We start from the raw sequence: 15,749 nt of genomic DNA, 5'->3' as shown, positions 1-15,749 counted from the left end.
CCGTCACCTTGGTCTCCCCACGTCCCTGTCCGTCACCTTGGTCTCCCCCACGTCCCCAACCACCACCACCCTGTCCGTCACCTTGGTCTCCCCACGTCCCTGTCCGTCACCTTGGTCTCCCCCACGTCCCCAACCACCACCACCCTGTCCGTCACCTTGGTCTCCCCCACGTCCCTGGCCAAATGCTTTACTGCATGAACGGCCACAGGTGGTTGGGCAACACTTCTGTCTGGCAGGACACTGACCATCATGGAAACAGCGTTCATCACACACTCGACTCCTCGTTGGTCTGGGACATTGACCCGGTTTCACTGCATGGAAACAGATAGTCTGCTTTAGTCTGTGTATATGGTCTTCAATGAACAGCAATTATACCTACAGAGCGAATTGGGGTGCATTCACACTGGTCTTGTTTGGTTTGATTTGAAAAACTAAAGTACCTTCGCCCCCTTTGGTGTGGACCTTTTGGGCAGGTGTAAATACAGCAGTCACACTCTGGTGCGCAAAAACAATTGAACAGAGACCCAGCTGAAGAGGTTTGGTTCCAAACAATCTCTGGCACAGTATTCACAAGGTGTGAGTATAATCTGACCCAACTGCAGAAAGCACTGTCGGCGTTAACAGGTTCCCGTAGTTTGAGTTTGCTACATTTGCCATACAAAATTAGATGTATGAAAGCTTGTAAATCGGGTCTAGACCAATGCAGGTGAACTAGCGGATTTTCTGGTGTGAATACACCCTTATATTCAAAGTCTTTTTCACCTTACATTTTGTAAAGCCACCCCAGGTTTAAAATGGTGTTAAGTGATGAATTTAAAAAACTAAATCTATAAGTGGAACACCTATATATGGATCTGTACAGTGATGTCCACATCCATTGCTGCAGCACTTCTCGTTGCCTGGACAGCAAGAGTCACTTCCACAAGAACTGGTACATGATTTTCTTCCACACATTTTGGCAGGTGGACACTCTCCTGGTTTTGCTGTTACACAAAAAGTATCACTGAAAACTGAACATCTCCAGTTACATAAAATTAAAGCAGTCCTACAACAACAACAACAACAACAACATTTGTTTTGCGTACCATTTAATTTGTTTCTTAAACTTCATTCAGAGTGTTAAGTAAAGTGTAATTGTGAAATGTGCTTTTAATCTAAGCTTTATACACTTCCACTATTAACTAAAACTCACTGGAAACAGGCGGCACACACACAGGGCCACGATCAAAACGACAGCATATGTGTTTTCTGGAGCAGTCTCTGTCAGAAGAACATCCTTGACGGGACGGTACAACCGTGAGCCTCGCCGGACAGAAACCAGTCACTAGAAGATTCAGTAAGATTATTAGAGGAGGTCATGGAGTGCGGGTTACATTAAACAGGTTTACATTCATCTGCTCAAAAAGCACCCTTAAAATGTGTAAATTAGTTTCAAAGATTAGGAGTCATTTCTTCAGGCTGTTTAATAGCTTCTCACCTTTGGAGCGTCCTCGAGTAGCATCCGTTATGCTCAAACATCTGCAGAGACACAATAAAACAGCAATGAGCGAGCAGTACGCTCGGGCGCTCATCCTGACCTGTGATCACCGTGAACTCTGTGGACAAAAGCGCTAAAGTAGCGTTAGGTTAGATGTGCTTTAGCGACAAAAAAAAAACCTCTGTCAAAGGGGGGTTTTAAAGATGCGAGGCGATCCACTTAACTACAACCCTGATTAAACTCACCTGCTTCTGGCTTTCTAGTAATCTGGAAGATCTTGTTCAGGTGTGTTTGACTGGGGCTGGATGAGAGGACTACTGTGATGTGTGTAATCAGTCACAAACCTTTACAAACTTCATTTCAGGCTTGTTTGAGATGCGCCTGAAATCAGGACAGTTAGGAAAAGATACGAGATCAAAGGCAGATATTGCGTTATTCTCCCTCATGTGCTGTGCTGCTAATAAACGTGATATCACTTCAGTTCTGCTTTTGTTTTAACGTAAATATGAACAAAACACACAAACACACAAAATCCCAGCAAAAGCCCTGGTCTGTAATATAACTGCATATTTTCCTCTCTTTCTGGCTAAATTTAGGTTTCCCGAATCTCACAGTTAAACTAATGCTACTAAAAGAAAAATAGATGACAAATAAAAGTGCAGCCTTAACAAAATTGTATTTGTTATTTAATTTATTTTGTCAAAAGTCTTACATTTTACAGCAAAATATTCAAAAATAAAAAAATCGATTAACATTTCGATACCAACAACGTAGGAAAATAAAATGTCACAGAGAAATCGTAAAAAATGTAAACGTAAACATTGTATTTCTTATTTTTATTCGTTGAGTCAATTCGTTTAAGTTAAAAAGTGAAGCAGAGATACAAAAAAGTTGAATTGTACATTATAGCCTATTAGGTATTTTACTCCTATCCTCAAAATATTACATTCGTTTAACATTTTGCTACACAAAGAAATGAATGAGAGAGAGAGAGAGAGAGAGAGAGAGAGAGAGAATAATAAATAAATATGACAGCTGTCATTTAAAATTACAGACTAAATATATATATAAAGAAAACCTCTTTCAAAGACAGCGCAGCCACACTGCTTTTATTTTGCTCATACTCAACCTTCTTGTTCTGTCTGAGTGCTGTATATTCAACTTGATCTCATGATAATTCCTATGCGTTTTATGCAGTTTCTCTAACTTGCTGTGACTGACAACAGTACTATAAAATACACCAATATATACTCGAAAGCTAATTGGCTACATTCGTCACAGATTGCGTCCTGCAGTGTTTCTGGTTAGTTGTATTCTAATGACTCTTCAAGTCTTCACTGACAGAGGAAAAGTAATCAGGATAATACTTTCAGCGATTAACAACATAAGTTGGAGATCAGTTGGAGAAGGCAGCGTGGTGAGGCTACACTTCAACAGGCTGTCCGGATACCTTGAAGCGTGGCGTCCCATAACCATCATCTCTTGGTCACTGGCAATGTGGGCGCTGTAAGAGAGAGTGAGCAAGCAATGTGTCGCACACTGTCACACCACAGACCCCGAAGCCCGGAAGATGAGGAAATTGCTCTTTTCTGAGATATTGGGTACCATAGACCCAAGGAGGAACAGAAAGACAATGAAACAGAAGATTCTTTGCCCTGGCCCTTGTTCACCAGCTCCTGAAGAGCAACTCCTCGCCTCTCTGGGCCAATCCGTCTCAAGGTCTAGTCTTCTATTCTGTATCATTGAAGTTGCAATCTGTGCTGTAGCAATGACTGCGCTGGACCCAGGCCTTAAAATATTCTATTTTTTTTTGTTGTAATTAATTAAGTACCATGGAGATTATTGACCCAGGTCTTTGAGTTATAATTCACACATGGTATAGTTGCTGGTTTTATCACATATCGATACTGCTAAATTATAGGTGTTTCAGAGGCCAAATGTCTTATTTTAAGTTTAAATAGTCAGCAATTTTGTAAGAGTTTCAAAATTATTTTAACTTAAATGTTAGTTTACTGTCTAAATGGTTGCACCATTACGCCGAATGAAATAGTAGTAAACAAAATATATTAGAAAACCAAACATTAAAAATAAATTAGCCTAGCAATTCTTAAAGGAATAGTTTAGCCAAAAATGAAAATTCTGTTGTTAATTTCTCACCCTCGTGTTGTTGAAACCCATAAACTCTGCAAAAGTGTAGAGTTCCCAACTCAAAATTTTTTTAGTGACTCGTGGCATCTAAGTTTTTCCATGGGCTCATTTTAAATTTTGATGCACACGTCTACAGAAAATTTGGGAGTTAAAAACACTTTGGAGTTTGGGGAAAAAACACACATCTGCTGTGCCTTGTTTACATTCACGCATTGTAGTGCAGGAGGAGATTTGGAGGAGAAGAATTGTTCAATTAAATTTACTTTGCACACAAAAAGGTTGAACAGGAAGACCAAATAAGGGCAACTTAAAGGCAACACACATATTCAAACACATTACATAGACTACTATTGTTTTTATATACAGTTACTAATGTTATTACTCAACTCTAGCAACATCTTAACCATATTCCTAATATTGTATGCAATTTTAAAATAAATGAATAAATGCGAATAAAAATGTATAAAAATATTTTTAAGTAAAATTTTATTTTACTGAATAGATTTTCGATCCACACACATGCAATTTTTACTTTTGTTAGATTTATATCTGAAACAGATGTTCCCCAATGGCTCAACTTCCATGCTATGGCATTTTAAAAATCCCGCGTTTGAATGTAAATGTAATGGCGTCGGGCTGATGTGTCCGCTTTAGCCACTAGAGGGCACTCTTCTCCATTCACGTTTATTCTTTTATGAACTTCATTTCCCAGACTACATCTCTCTGTCTCATGCCAGATTATTGGTTACAGCTGCTTCCATTTTTATCCTTGGGTCCTGCCTAAGCTGTATTTGTCACTATCAATATCATGGAGTTTTCCTGTTAAACTGCTCTTGAGTTCTTTTACCTTGCCCTCTGGACTTCATTCTTTTTTGTGTTTGCTGATTTTCACCTTCTGCCTGTTCTTGGACTCTTTACAATAAATATATAGATTTGCAACTTATAAATCTTCTCCTTGCTTATTGGCAACTAAATGCAAGTATTTATTTTGTTTTATAAAGTTTTATTTGTTGAATAAAGTTGATGTAACTGAAACTGTACAAAATAGGTTCATGTTTTTTATTTATTTATAATTTTTTTTAGCAGTCATTATTTTCCCAAAATATAACAAATTGCCCGGAATTCCGGTAAAACATAGCAATAAATCATTTCTCAGCATCCATTCTTGAAAACAGTTTTATCATGACTCATAATGGGACAGAATATGTGTATTCACACTTCTTTGAAAATGTGTAGGATCTGAAACGGAAAACCAAGATTGATGGATTAGCAAGATTACAATCATTGGGTTTCACACAAAAAATAAGACTGAAACACATGAGCCGTTATGGACTTTCACATCATGTAAGTCTAAACTTCACAAATGTGTTTGAACAGACGCTTTAACTAACTTTGCATACGTAAGAGAAATGTTTCACTAAACCATTGCTTGAAAGTTTTTTCAAAGTAACTTTTTTAGGCATAAGATCTTGTTCAGGTGTGTTTGACTGGGGCTGGATGAGAGGACTACTGTGATGTGTGTAATCAGTCACAAACCTTTACAAACTTCATTTCAGGCTTGTTTGAGATGCGCCTGAAATCAGGACAGTTAGGAAAAGATGAGATCAAAGGCAGATATTGCGTTATTCTCCCTCATGTGCTGTGTTGCTAATAAACGTGATATCACTTCAGTTCTGCTTTTGTATTACCATAAATATGAACAAAACACACGTGCTTGCTATAACCTATTGAATTCCATATTCAATTAATCATCCATATTAAATATCCATTTCTATTTCAATGCAAACATGTTTATTTCTTATAATTACACCAATAACAGACACCGCATCGTTACGTTTAAGTATAATTTAAAGTACATATCACTTGAGCAATGGAGGTTTCCTCAAAAAAAGTAGCGCTGCACAAAAAGCATTGTTTCAGTTAACAAGCCACAAACATTGATGTTCTGCTGCTTCCGTTGCAGTTTTATACGAAGAAATGTCTTTTTGGTTGGCTCATGAGCACTTTTTTTAAAACATGACGGCAGTAGTTATATTCTGTGTGTATTCTTTTATAAATGAGGAGAGCACGGTCACCGTTAATAGTTTTTAAAACGGCCACCAAAACACAGGACTAACATAACACTGACCTCTTGTGGGAAAGGCTGTCAAAGATTAATCTGCTGGTCTATTTTAATTAGCTTGAGTTCTGCTGCGTTTATACAGACACAATTTAGCTCTCTAAAAAGTGAGCGTAGGGAACCCGCCCCAAAAAAATAAAAAGTCCAATACAAAACAAATCAAGCAATCATCTTTATTTGAATGAAGGGGTGGGTTTACAGAATGAGGAAATGGGAATAGATTTCCACATGAAAAGATCTCCAGTGCATTGCAAAAAATGCCCAGAATCACAAGCTGGACCAAATACCTGGACACATTTCACAACTTCCCTAACCTCAGAACAATAAAAGACTTATTTACCTCCCGGCTGCCACCCTGTCCACCCCCCTGGCCCTGGCTGCCACCCTGGCCTCCTTGGCCCTGGCCTCCTTGGCCCTGGCCTCCTTGGCCCTGGCCTCCTTGGCCCTGGCCTCCTTGGCCCTGGCCGCCTTGGCCCTGGCCGCCTTGGCCCTGGCCGCCTTGGCCCCTGGCCGCCTTGGCCCTGGCCGCCTGGCCTGGCCGCCCTGGCCCTGGCCGCCCTGGCCCTGGCCGCCCCTGGCCCCTGGCCTCCTTGGCCCTGGCCGCCTGGCCTCCTTGGCCTGGCCGCCTGGCCCTGGCCTCCTTGGCCCTGGCCTCCTTGGCCCTGGCGCCTGGCCCTGGCGCTTGGCCTGGCCGCCTTGGCCTGGCCTCCTTGGCCCTGGCCGCCTGGCCTGGCCGCCTGGCCCTGGCCGCCCTGGCCTCCTTGGCCCTGGCCGCCTGGCCTCCTTGGCCTGGCCGCCCTGGCCTCCTTGGCCCTGGCCTCCCTGGCCGCCCTGGCCTCCTTGGCCCTGGCCGCCCTGGCCTCCTTGGCCCTGGCCGCCCTGGCCTCCTTGGCCGCCCTGGGCGCCCTGGCCTCCTTGGCCCTGGCCGCCCTGGCCTCCTTGGCCGCCCTGGCCTCCTGCCCTCCTTGGCCGCCTGGCCTCCCCTGGCCTCCTGGCCCTGGCCCTGGCCGCCCTGGCCTCCTTGGCCTTGGCCCTGGCCGCCCTGGCCTCCTTGGCCTTGGCCCTGGCCGCCCTGGCCTCCTTGGCCTTGGCCCTGGCCGCCCTGGCCTCCTTGGCCTTGGCCCTGGCCGCCCTGGCCTCCTTGGCCTTGGCCCTGGCCGCCCTGGCCTCCTTGGCCTTGGCCTCCCTGACCCTGGCCCCCACCTTGACCCTGGCCCCCACCTTGACCCTGGCCCCCTCCCTGGCCGCCACCTTGGTTTCCCCAACGTCCCCAACCACCACCACCCTGTCCGTCACCTTGGTCTCCCCCACGTCCCCAACCACCACCCTGGTCTCCCCACGTCCCTGTCCGTCACCTTGGTCTCCCCCACGTCCCTGGCCAAATGCTTTACTGCATGAACGGCCACAGGTGGTTGGGCAACACTTCTGTCTGGCAGGACACTGACCATCATGGAAACAGCGTTCATCACACACTCGACTCCTCGTTGGTCTGGGACATTGACCCGGTTTCACTGCATAGAAACAGATAGTCTGCTTTAGTCTGTGTATATGGTCTTCAATGAACAGCAATTATACCTACAGAGCGAATTGGGGTGCATTCACACTGGTCTTGTTTGGTTTGATTTGAAAAACTAAAGTACCTTTGCCCCCTTTGGTGTGGACCTTTTGGGCAAATACAGCATTTGTAAATACAGCAGTCACACTCTGGTGCGCAAAAACAATTGAACAGAGACCCAGCTGAAGAGGTTTGGTTCCAAACAATCTCTGGCACAGTATTCACAAGGTGTGAGTATAATCTGACCCAACTGCAGAAAGCACTGTGTCTGAGTTAACAGGTTCCGTAGTTTGAGTTTGCTACATTTGCCATACAAAATTAGATGTATGAAAGCTTGTAAATCGGGTCTAGACCAATGCAGGTGAACTAGCGGATTTTCTGGTGTGAATACACCCTTATATTCAAAGTCTTTTTCACCTTACATTTTGTAAAGCCACCCCAGGTTTAAAATGGTGTTAAGTGATGAATTTAAAAAACTAAATCTATAAGTGGAACACCTATATATGGATCTGTACAGTGATGTCCACATCCATTGCTGCAGCACTTCTCGTTGCCTGGACAGCAAGAGTCACTTCCACAAGAACTGGTACATGATTTTCTTCCACACATTTTGGCAGGTGGACACTCTCCTGGTTTTGCTGTTACACAAAAAGTATCACTGAAAACTGAACATCTCCAGTTACATAAAATTAAAGCAGTCCTACAACAACAACAACAACAATTGTTTTGCGTACCATTTCAGTTGTTCCTTAAACTTCATTCAGAGTGTTAAGTAAAGTGTAATTGTGAAATGTGCTTTTAATCTAAGCTTTATACACTTCCACTATTAACTAAAACTCACTGGAAACAGGCGGCACACACACAGGTCCACGATCAAAACGACAGCATATGTGTTTTCTGGAGCAGTCTCTGTCAGAAGAACATCCTTGACGGGACGGTACAACCGTGAGCCTCGCCGGACAGAAACCAGTCACTAGAAGATTCAGGAAGATTATTAGAGGAGGTCATGGAGTGCGGGTTACATTAAACAGGTTTACATTCATCTGCTCAAAAGCACCCTTAAAATGTGTAAATTAGTTTCAAAGATTAGGAGTCATTTCTTCAGGCTGTTTAATAGCTTTCTCACCTTTGAGCGTCCTCGAGTAGCATCGGTTATGCTCAAACATCTGCAGAGACACAATAAAACTGCAATGAGCGAGCAGTACGCCGCGCTCATCCTGACCTGTGATCACCGTGAACTCTGTGGACAAAAAGCGCTAAAGTAGCGTTAGGTTAGATGTGCTTTAGCGACAAAAAAAACCTCTGTCAAAGGGGTTTTAAAGATGCGAGGCGATCCACTTAACTACAACCCTGATTAAACTCACCTGCTTCTGGCTTTCTAGTAATCTGGAAGATCTTGTTCAGGTGTGTTTGACTGGGGCTGGATGAGAGGACTACTACTGTGATGTGTGTAATCATTCACAAACCTTTACAAACTTCATTTCAGGCTTGTTTGAGATGCGCCTGAAATCAGGACAGTTAGGAAAAGATACGAGATCAAAGGCAGATATTGCGTTATTCTCCCTCATGTGCTGTGCTGCTAATAAACATGATATAACTTCAGTTCTGCTTTTGTTTTAACGTAAATATGAACAAAACACACAAACACACAAAATCCCAGCAAAAGCCCTGGTCTGTAATATAACTGCATATTTTCCTCTCTTTCTGGCTAAATTTAGGTTTCCCGAATCTCACAGTTAAACTAATGCTACTAAAAGAAAAATAGATGACAAATAAAAGTGCAGCCTTAACAAAATTGTATTTGTTATTTAATTTATTTTGTCAAAAGTCTTACATTTTACAGCAAAATATTCAAAAATAAAAAAATCGATTAACATTTCGATACCAACAACGTAGGAAAATAAAATGTCACCGAGAAATTGTAAAAAATGTAAACGTAAACATTGTATTTCTTATTTTTATTCGTTGAGTCAATTCGTTTAAGTTAAAAAGTGAAGCAGAGATACAAAAAAATTGAATTGTACATATAGCCTATTAGGTATTTTACTCCTATCCTCAAAATATTACATTCGTTTAACATTTTGCTACACAAAGAAAAATGAGATAGAGAGAGAGAGAGAGAGAGAGAGAGAGAGAGAGAGATAATAATAAATAAATATGACAGCTGTCATTTAAAATTACAGACTAAATATATATATAAAGAAAACCTCTTTCAAAGACAGCGCAGCCACACTGCTTTTATTTTGCTCATACTCAACCTTCTTGTTCTGTCTGAGTGCTGTATATTCAACTTGATCTCATGATAATTCCTATGCGTTTTATGCAGTTTCTCTAACTTGCTGTGACTGACAACAGTACTATAAAATACACCAATATATACTCGAAAGCTAATTGGCTACATTCGTCACAGATTGCGTCCTGCAGTGTTTCTGGTTAGTTGTATTCTAATGACTCTTCAAGTCTTCACTGACAGAGGAAAAGTAATCAGGATAATACTTTCAGCGATTAACAACATAAGTTGGAGAACAGTTGGAGAAGGCAGCGTGGTGAGGCTACACTTCAACAGGCTGTCCGGATACCTTGAAGCGTGGCGTCCCATAACCATCATCTCTTGGTCACTGGCAATGTGGGCCGCTGTAAGAGAGAGTGAGCAAGCAATGTGTCGCACACTGTCACACCACAGACCCCGAAGCCCCGGAAGATGAGGAAATTGCTCTTTTTCTGAGATATTGGGTACCATAGACCCAAGGAGGAACAGAAAGACAATGAAACAGAAGATTCTCTGCCCTGGCCCTTGTTCACCAGCTCCTGAAGAGCAACTCCTCGCCTCTCTGGGCCAATCCGTCTCAAGGTCTAGTCTTCTATTCTGTATCATTGAAGTTGCAATCTGTGCTGTAGCAATGACTGCGCGGACCCAGGCCTTAAAATATTCTATTTTTTTTTTGTTGTAATTAATTAAGTACCATGGAGATTATTGACCCAGGTCTTTGCGAGTTATAATTCACACATGGTATAGTTGCTGGTTTTATCACATATCGATACTGCTAAATTATAGGTGTTTCGCAGGCCAAATGTCTTATTTTAAGTTTAAATAGTCAGCAATTTTGTAAGAGTTTCAAAATTATTTTAACTTAAATGTTAGTTTACTGTCTAAATGGTTGCACCATTACGCCGAATGAAATAGTAGTAAACAAAATATATTAGAAAACCAAACATTAAAAAATAAATTAGCCTAGCAATTCTTAAAGGAATAGTTTAGCCAAAAATGAAAATTCTGTTGTTAATTTCTCACCCTCGTGTTGTTCGAAACCCATAAACTCTGCAAAAGTGTAGAGTTCCCAACTCAAAATTTTTTTTTAGTGACTCGTGGCATCTAAGTTTTTCCATGGGCTCATTTTAAATTTTGATGCACACGTCTACAGAAAATTTGGGAGTTAAAAACACTTTGGAGTTTGGGGAAAAAACACACATCTGCTGTGCCTTGTTTACATTCACGCATTGTAGTGCAGGAGGAGATTTGGAGGAGAAGAATTGTTCAATTAAATTTACTTTGCACACAAAAAGGTTGAACAGGAAGACCAAATAAGGGCAACTTAAGGCAACACACATATTCAAACACATTACATAGACTACTATTGTTTTTATATACAGTTACTAATGTTATTACTCAACTCTAGCAACATCTTAACCATATTCCTAATATTGTATGCAATTTTAAAATAAATGAATAAATGCGAATAAAAATGTATAAAAAATATTTTTAAGTAAAATTTTATTTTACGAATAGATTTTCGATCCACACACATGCAATTTTTACTTTTGTTAGATTTATATCTGAAACAGATGTTCCCCAATGGCTCAACTTCCATGCTATGGCATTTTTAAAAATCCCGCGTTTGAATGTAAATGTAATGGCGTCGGGCTGATGTGTCCGCTTTAGCCACTAGAGGGCACTCTTCTCCATTCACGTTTATTCTTTTATGAACTTCATTTCCCAGACTACATCTCTCTGTCTCATGCCAGATTATTGGTTACAGCTGCTTCCATTTTTATCCTTGGGTCCTGCCTAAGCTGTATTTGTCACTATCAATATCATGGAGTTTTCCTGTTAAACTGCTCTTGAGTTCTTTTACCTTGCCCTCTGGACTTCATTCTTTTTTGTGTTTGCTGATTTTCACCTTCTGCCTGTTCTTGGACTCTTTACAATAAATATATAGATTTGCAACTTATAAATCTTCTCCTTGCTTATTGGCAACTAAATGCAAGTATTTATTTTGTTTTATTTGTTGAATAAAGTTGATGTAACTGAAACTGTACAAAATAGGTTCATGTTTTTTATTTATTTATAATTTTTTTTAGCAGTCATTATTTTCCCAAAATATAACAAATTGCCCGGAATTCCGGTAAAACATAGCAATAAATCATTTCTCAGCATCCATTCTTGAAAACAGTTTTATCATGACTCATAATGGGACAGAATATGTGTATTCACACTTCTTTGAAAATGTGTAGGATCTGAAACGGAAAACCAAGATTGATGGATTAGCAAGATTACAATCATTGGGTTTCACACAAAAAATAAGACTGAAACACATGAGCCGTTATGGACTTTCACATCATGTAAGTCTAAACTTCACAAATGTGTTTGAACAGACGCTTTAACTAACTTTGCATACGTAAGAGAAATGTTTCACTAAACCATTGCTTGAAAGTTTTTTCAAAGTAACTTTTTTAGGCATAAGATCTTGTTCAGGTGTGTTTGACTGGGGCTGGATGAGAGGACTACTGTGATGTGTGTAATCAGTCACAAACCTTTACAAACTTCATTTCAGGCTTGTTTGAGATGCGCCTGAAATCAGGACAGTTAGGAAAAGATGAGATCAAAGGCAGATATCGCGTTATTCTCACTCATGTGCTGTGTTGCTAATAAACGTGATATCACTTCAGTTCTGCTTTTGTATTACCATAAATATGAACAAAACACACGTGCTTGCTATAACCTATTGAATTCCATATTCAATTAATCATCCATATTAAATATCCATTTCTATTTCAATGCAAACATGTTTATTTCTTATAATTACACCAATAACAGACACCGCATCGTTACGTTTAAGTATAATTTAAAGTACATATCACTTGAGCAATGGAGGTTTCCTCAAAAAAAGTAGCGCTGCACAAAAAGCATTGTTTCAGTTAACAAGCCACAAACATTGATGTTCTGCTGCTTCCGTTGCAGTTTTATACGAAGAAATGTCTTTTTGGTTGGCTCATGAGCACTTTTTTTAAAACATGACGGCAGTAGTTATATTCTGTGTGTATTCTTTTATAAATGAGGAGAGCACGGTCACCGTTAATAGTTTTTAAAACGGCCACCAAAACACAGGACTAACATAACACTGACCTCTTGTGGGAAAGGCTGTCAAAGATTAATCTGCTGGTCTATTTTAATTAGCTTGAGTTCTGCTGCGTTTATACAGACACAATTTAGCTCTCTAAAAAGTGAACGTAGGGAACCCGCCAAAAAAAAAAAAAAAAAAGTCCAATACAAAACAAATCAAAAGCAATCATCTTTATTTGAATGAAGGGGTGGGTTTACAGAATGGAGGAAATGGGAATAGATTTCCACATGAAAAGATCTCCAGTGCATTGCAAAAAATGCCCAGAATCACAAGCTGGACCAAATACCTGGACACATTTCACAACTTCCCTAACCTCAGAACAATAAAAGACTTATTTACCTCCCCGGCTGCCACCCTGTCCACCCCCCTGGCCCTGGCTGCCACCCTGGCCTCCTTGGCCCTGGCCTCCTTGGCCCTGGCCTCCTTGGCCCTGGCCTCCTGGCCCTGGCCGCCTTGGCCTGGCCGCCTGGCCTCCTTGGCCCTGGCCGCCTGGCCCCTGGCCTGGCCGCCTGGCCTCCTTGGCCTGGCCGCCTGGGCCCTGGCCTGGCCTTGGCCCTGCCGCCCTGGCCTGCCCTGGCCGCCTGGCCCCTGGCCTGGCCGCCTGGCCCTGGCCTGGCCTTGGCCCTGGCCGCCTGGCCTCCTGGCCTGGCCGCCTGGCCCTGGCCGCCCTGGCCTCCTGGCCCTGGCCGCCTGGCCTCCTTGGCCCTGGCCGCCTGGCCTGGCCCCTTGGCCTGGCCGCCCTGGCCGCCCTGGCCTCCCTGGCCCTGGCCCGCCTGGCCTCCTTGGCCGCCCTGGCCGCCCTGGCCTCCTTGGCCTGGCCGCCCTGGCCTCCTTGGCCGCCCCTGGCCTCGCTTGGCCTCCTTGGCCTTGGCCTTGGCCTGGCCCTGGCCTCCCTGGCCTCCTTGGCCTCCTGGCCCTGGCCGCCCCTGGCCTCCTTGGCCTTGGCCCTGGCCGCCCTGGCCTCCTTGGCCTTGGCCTCCTGACCCTGGCCCCCCACCTTGACCCTGGCCCCCCCACCTTGACCCTGACCCTGGCCCCACCCCCCAACGTCCCTGGCCCCCTCCCTGGCCGCCACCTTGGTTTCCCCAACGTCCCCAACCACCACCACCCTGTCCGTCACCTTGGTCTCCCCCACGTCCCTGTCCGTCACCTTGGTCTCCCCCACGTCCCTGGCCAAATGCTTTACTGCATGAACGGCCACAGGTGGTTGGGCAACACTTCTGTCTGGCAGGACACTGACCATCATGGAAACAGCGTTCATCACACACTCGACTCCTCGTTGGTCTGGGACATTGACCCGGTTTCACTGCATAGAAACAGATAGTCTGCTTTAGTCTGTGTATATGGTCTTCAATGAACAGCAATTATACCTACAGAGCGAATTGGGGTGCATTCACACTGGTCTTGTTTGGTTTGATTTGAAAAACTAAAGTACCTTTGCCCCCTTTGGTGTGGACCTTTTTTGGGCAGGTGTAAATACAGCAGTCACACTCTGGTGCGCAAAAACAATTGAACAGAGACCCAGCTGAAGAGGTTTGGTTCCAAACAATCTCTGGCACAGTATTCACAAGGTGTGAGTATAATCTGACCCAACTGCAGAAAGCACTGTGTCTGAGTTAACAGGTTCCCGTAGTTTGAGTTTGCTACATTTGCCATACAAAATTAGATGTATGAAAGCTTGTAAATCTGGTCTAGACCAATGCAGGTGAACTAGCGGATTTTCTGGTGTGAATACACCCTTATATTCAAAGTCTTATTTACATTTTGTAAAGCCACCCCAGGTTTAAAATGGTGTTAAGTGATGAATTTAAAAAACAAAATCTATAAGTGGAACACCTATATATGGATCTGTACAGTGATGTCCACATCCATTGCTGCAGCACTTCTCGTTGCCTGGACAGCAAGAGTCACTTCCACAAGAACTGGTACATGATTTTCTTCCACACATTTTGGCAGGTGGACACTCTCCTGGTTTTGCTGTTACACAAAAAGTATCACTGAAAACTGAACATCTCCAGTTACATAAAATTAAAGCAGTCCTACAACAACAACATGTGTTTTGCGTACCATTTCAGTTGTTCCTTAAACTTCATTCAGAGTGTTAAGTAAAGTGTAATTGTGAAATGTGCTTTTAATCTAAGCTTTATACACTTCCACTATTAACTAAAACTCACTGGAAACAGGCGGCACGCACACAGGGCCACGATCAAAACGACAGCATATGTGTTTTCTGGAGCAGTCTCTGTCAGATGAACATCCTTGACGGGACGGTACAACCGTGAGCCTCGCCGGACAGAAACCAGTCACTAGAAGATTCAGGAAGATTATTAGAGGAGGTCATGGAGTGCGGGTTACATTAAACAGGTTTACATTCATCTGCTCAGAAAGCACCCTTAAAATGTGTAAATTAGTTTCAAAGATTAGGAGTCATTTCTTCAGGCTGTTTAATAGCTTCTCACCTTTGGAGCGTCCTCGAGTAGCATCCGTTATGCTCAAACATCTGCAGAGACACAATAAAACAGCAATGAGCGAGCAGTACGCTCGCGCGCTCATCCTGACCTGTGATCACCGTGAACTCTGTGGACAAAAGCGCTAAAGTAGCGTTAGGTTAGATGTGCTTTAGCGACAAAAAAAAACCTCTGTCAAAGGGGGGTTTTAAAGATGCGAGGCGATCCACTTAACTACAACCCTGATTAAACTCACCTGCTTCTGGCTTTCTAGTAATCTGGAAGATCTTGTTCAGGTGTGTTTGACTGGGGCTGGATGAGAGGACTACTGTGATGTGTGTAATCAGTCACAAACCTTTACAAACTTCATTTCAGGCTTGTTTGAGATGCGCCTGAAATCAGGACAGTTAGGAAAAGATACGAGATCAAAGGCAGATATCGCGTTATTCTCCCTCATGTGCTGTGCTGCTAATAAACATGATATAACTTCAGTTCTGCTTTTGTTTTAACGTAAATATGAACAAAACACACAAACACACAAAATCCCAGCAAAAGCCCTGGTCTGTAATATAACTGCATATTTTCCTCTCTTTCTGGCTAA

At 42.8% G+C, this 15,749-nt stretch overlaps 1 protein-coding gene across 1 annotated transcript; it reads right to left on the bottom strand.

Moving 5' to 3' along the window:
* Position 1: 1 nt before the first annotated feature.
* LOC122329167 (WAP four-disulfide core domain protein 3-like) lies at positions 2-15,340 on the bottom strand (the record flags this gene model as incomplete). The annotated part of the gene is made up of 5 exons (XM_043225367.1): positions 15,161-15,340; positions 14,876-15,007; positions 14,538-14,678; positions 13,822-14,007; positions 2-81 (listed from the first exon to the last, which is right to left on the bottom strand). Coding segments are annotated over exons 1-5 (633 nt in total), but the record flags the coding sequence as incomplete, so codon positions are not given.
* Between the last annotated feature and the right edge of the window lie 409 nt (positions 15,341-15,749).

The sequence above is a fragment of the Puntigrus tetrazona genome, chromosome 23 (genome assembly GCF_018831695.1).
Source record: "Puntigrus tetrazona isolate hp1 chromosome 23, ASM1883169v1, whole genome shotgun sequence".
Taxonomy (NCBI): domain Eukaryota; kingdom Metazoa; phylum Chordata; class Actinopteri; order Cypriniformes; family Cyprinidae; genus Puntigrus; species Puntigrus tetrazona.
The sequence above is the reverse complement of the archived record's forward strand: the minus strand, read 5'-3'. Positions and strand labels throughout refer to the sequence as shown.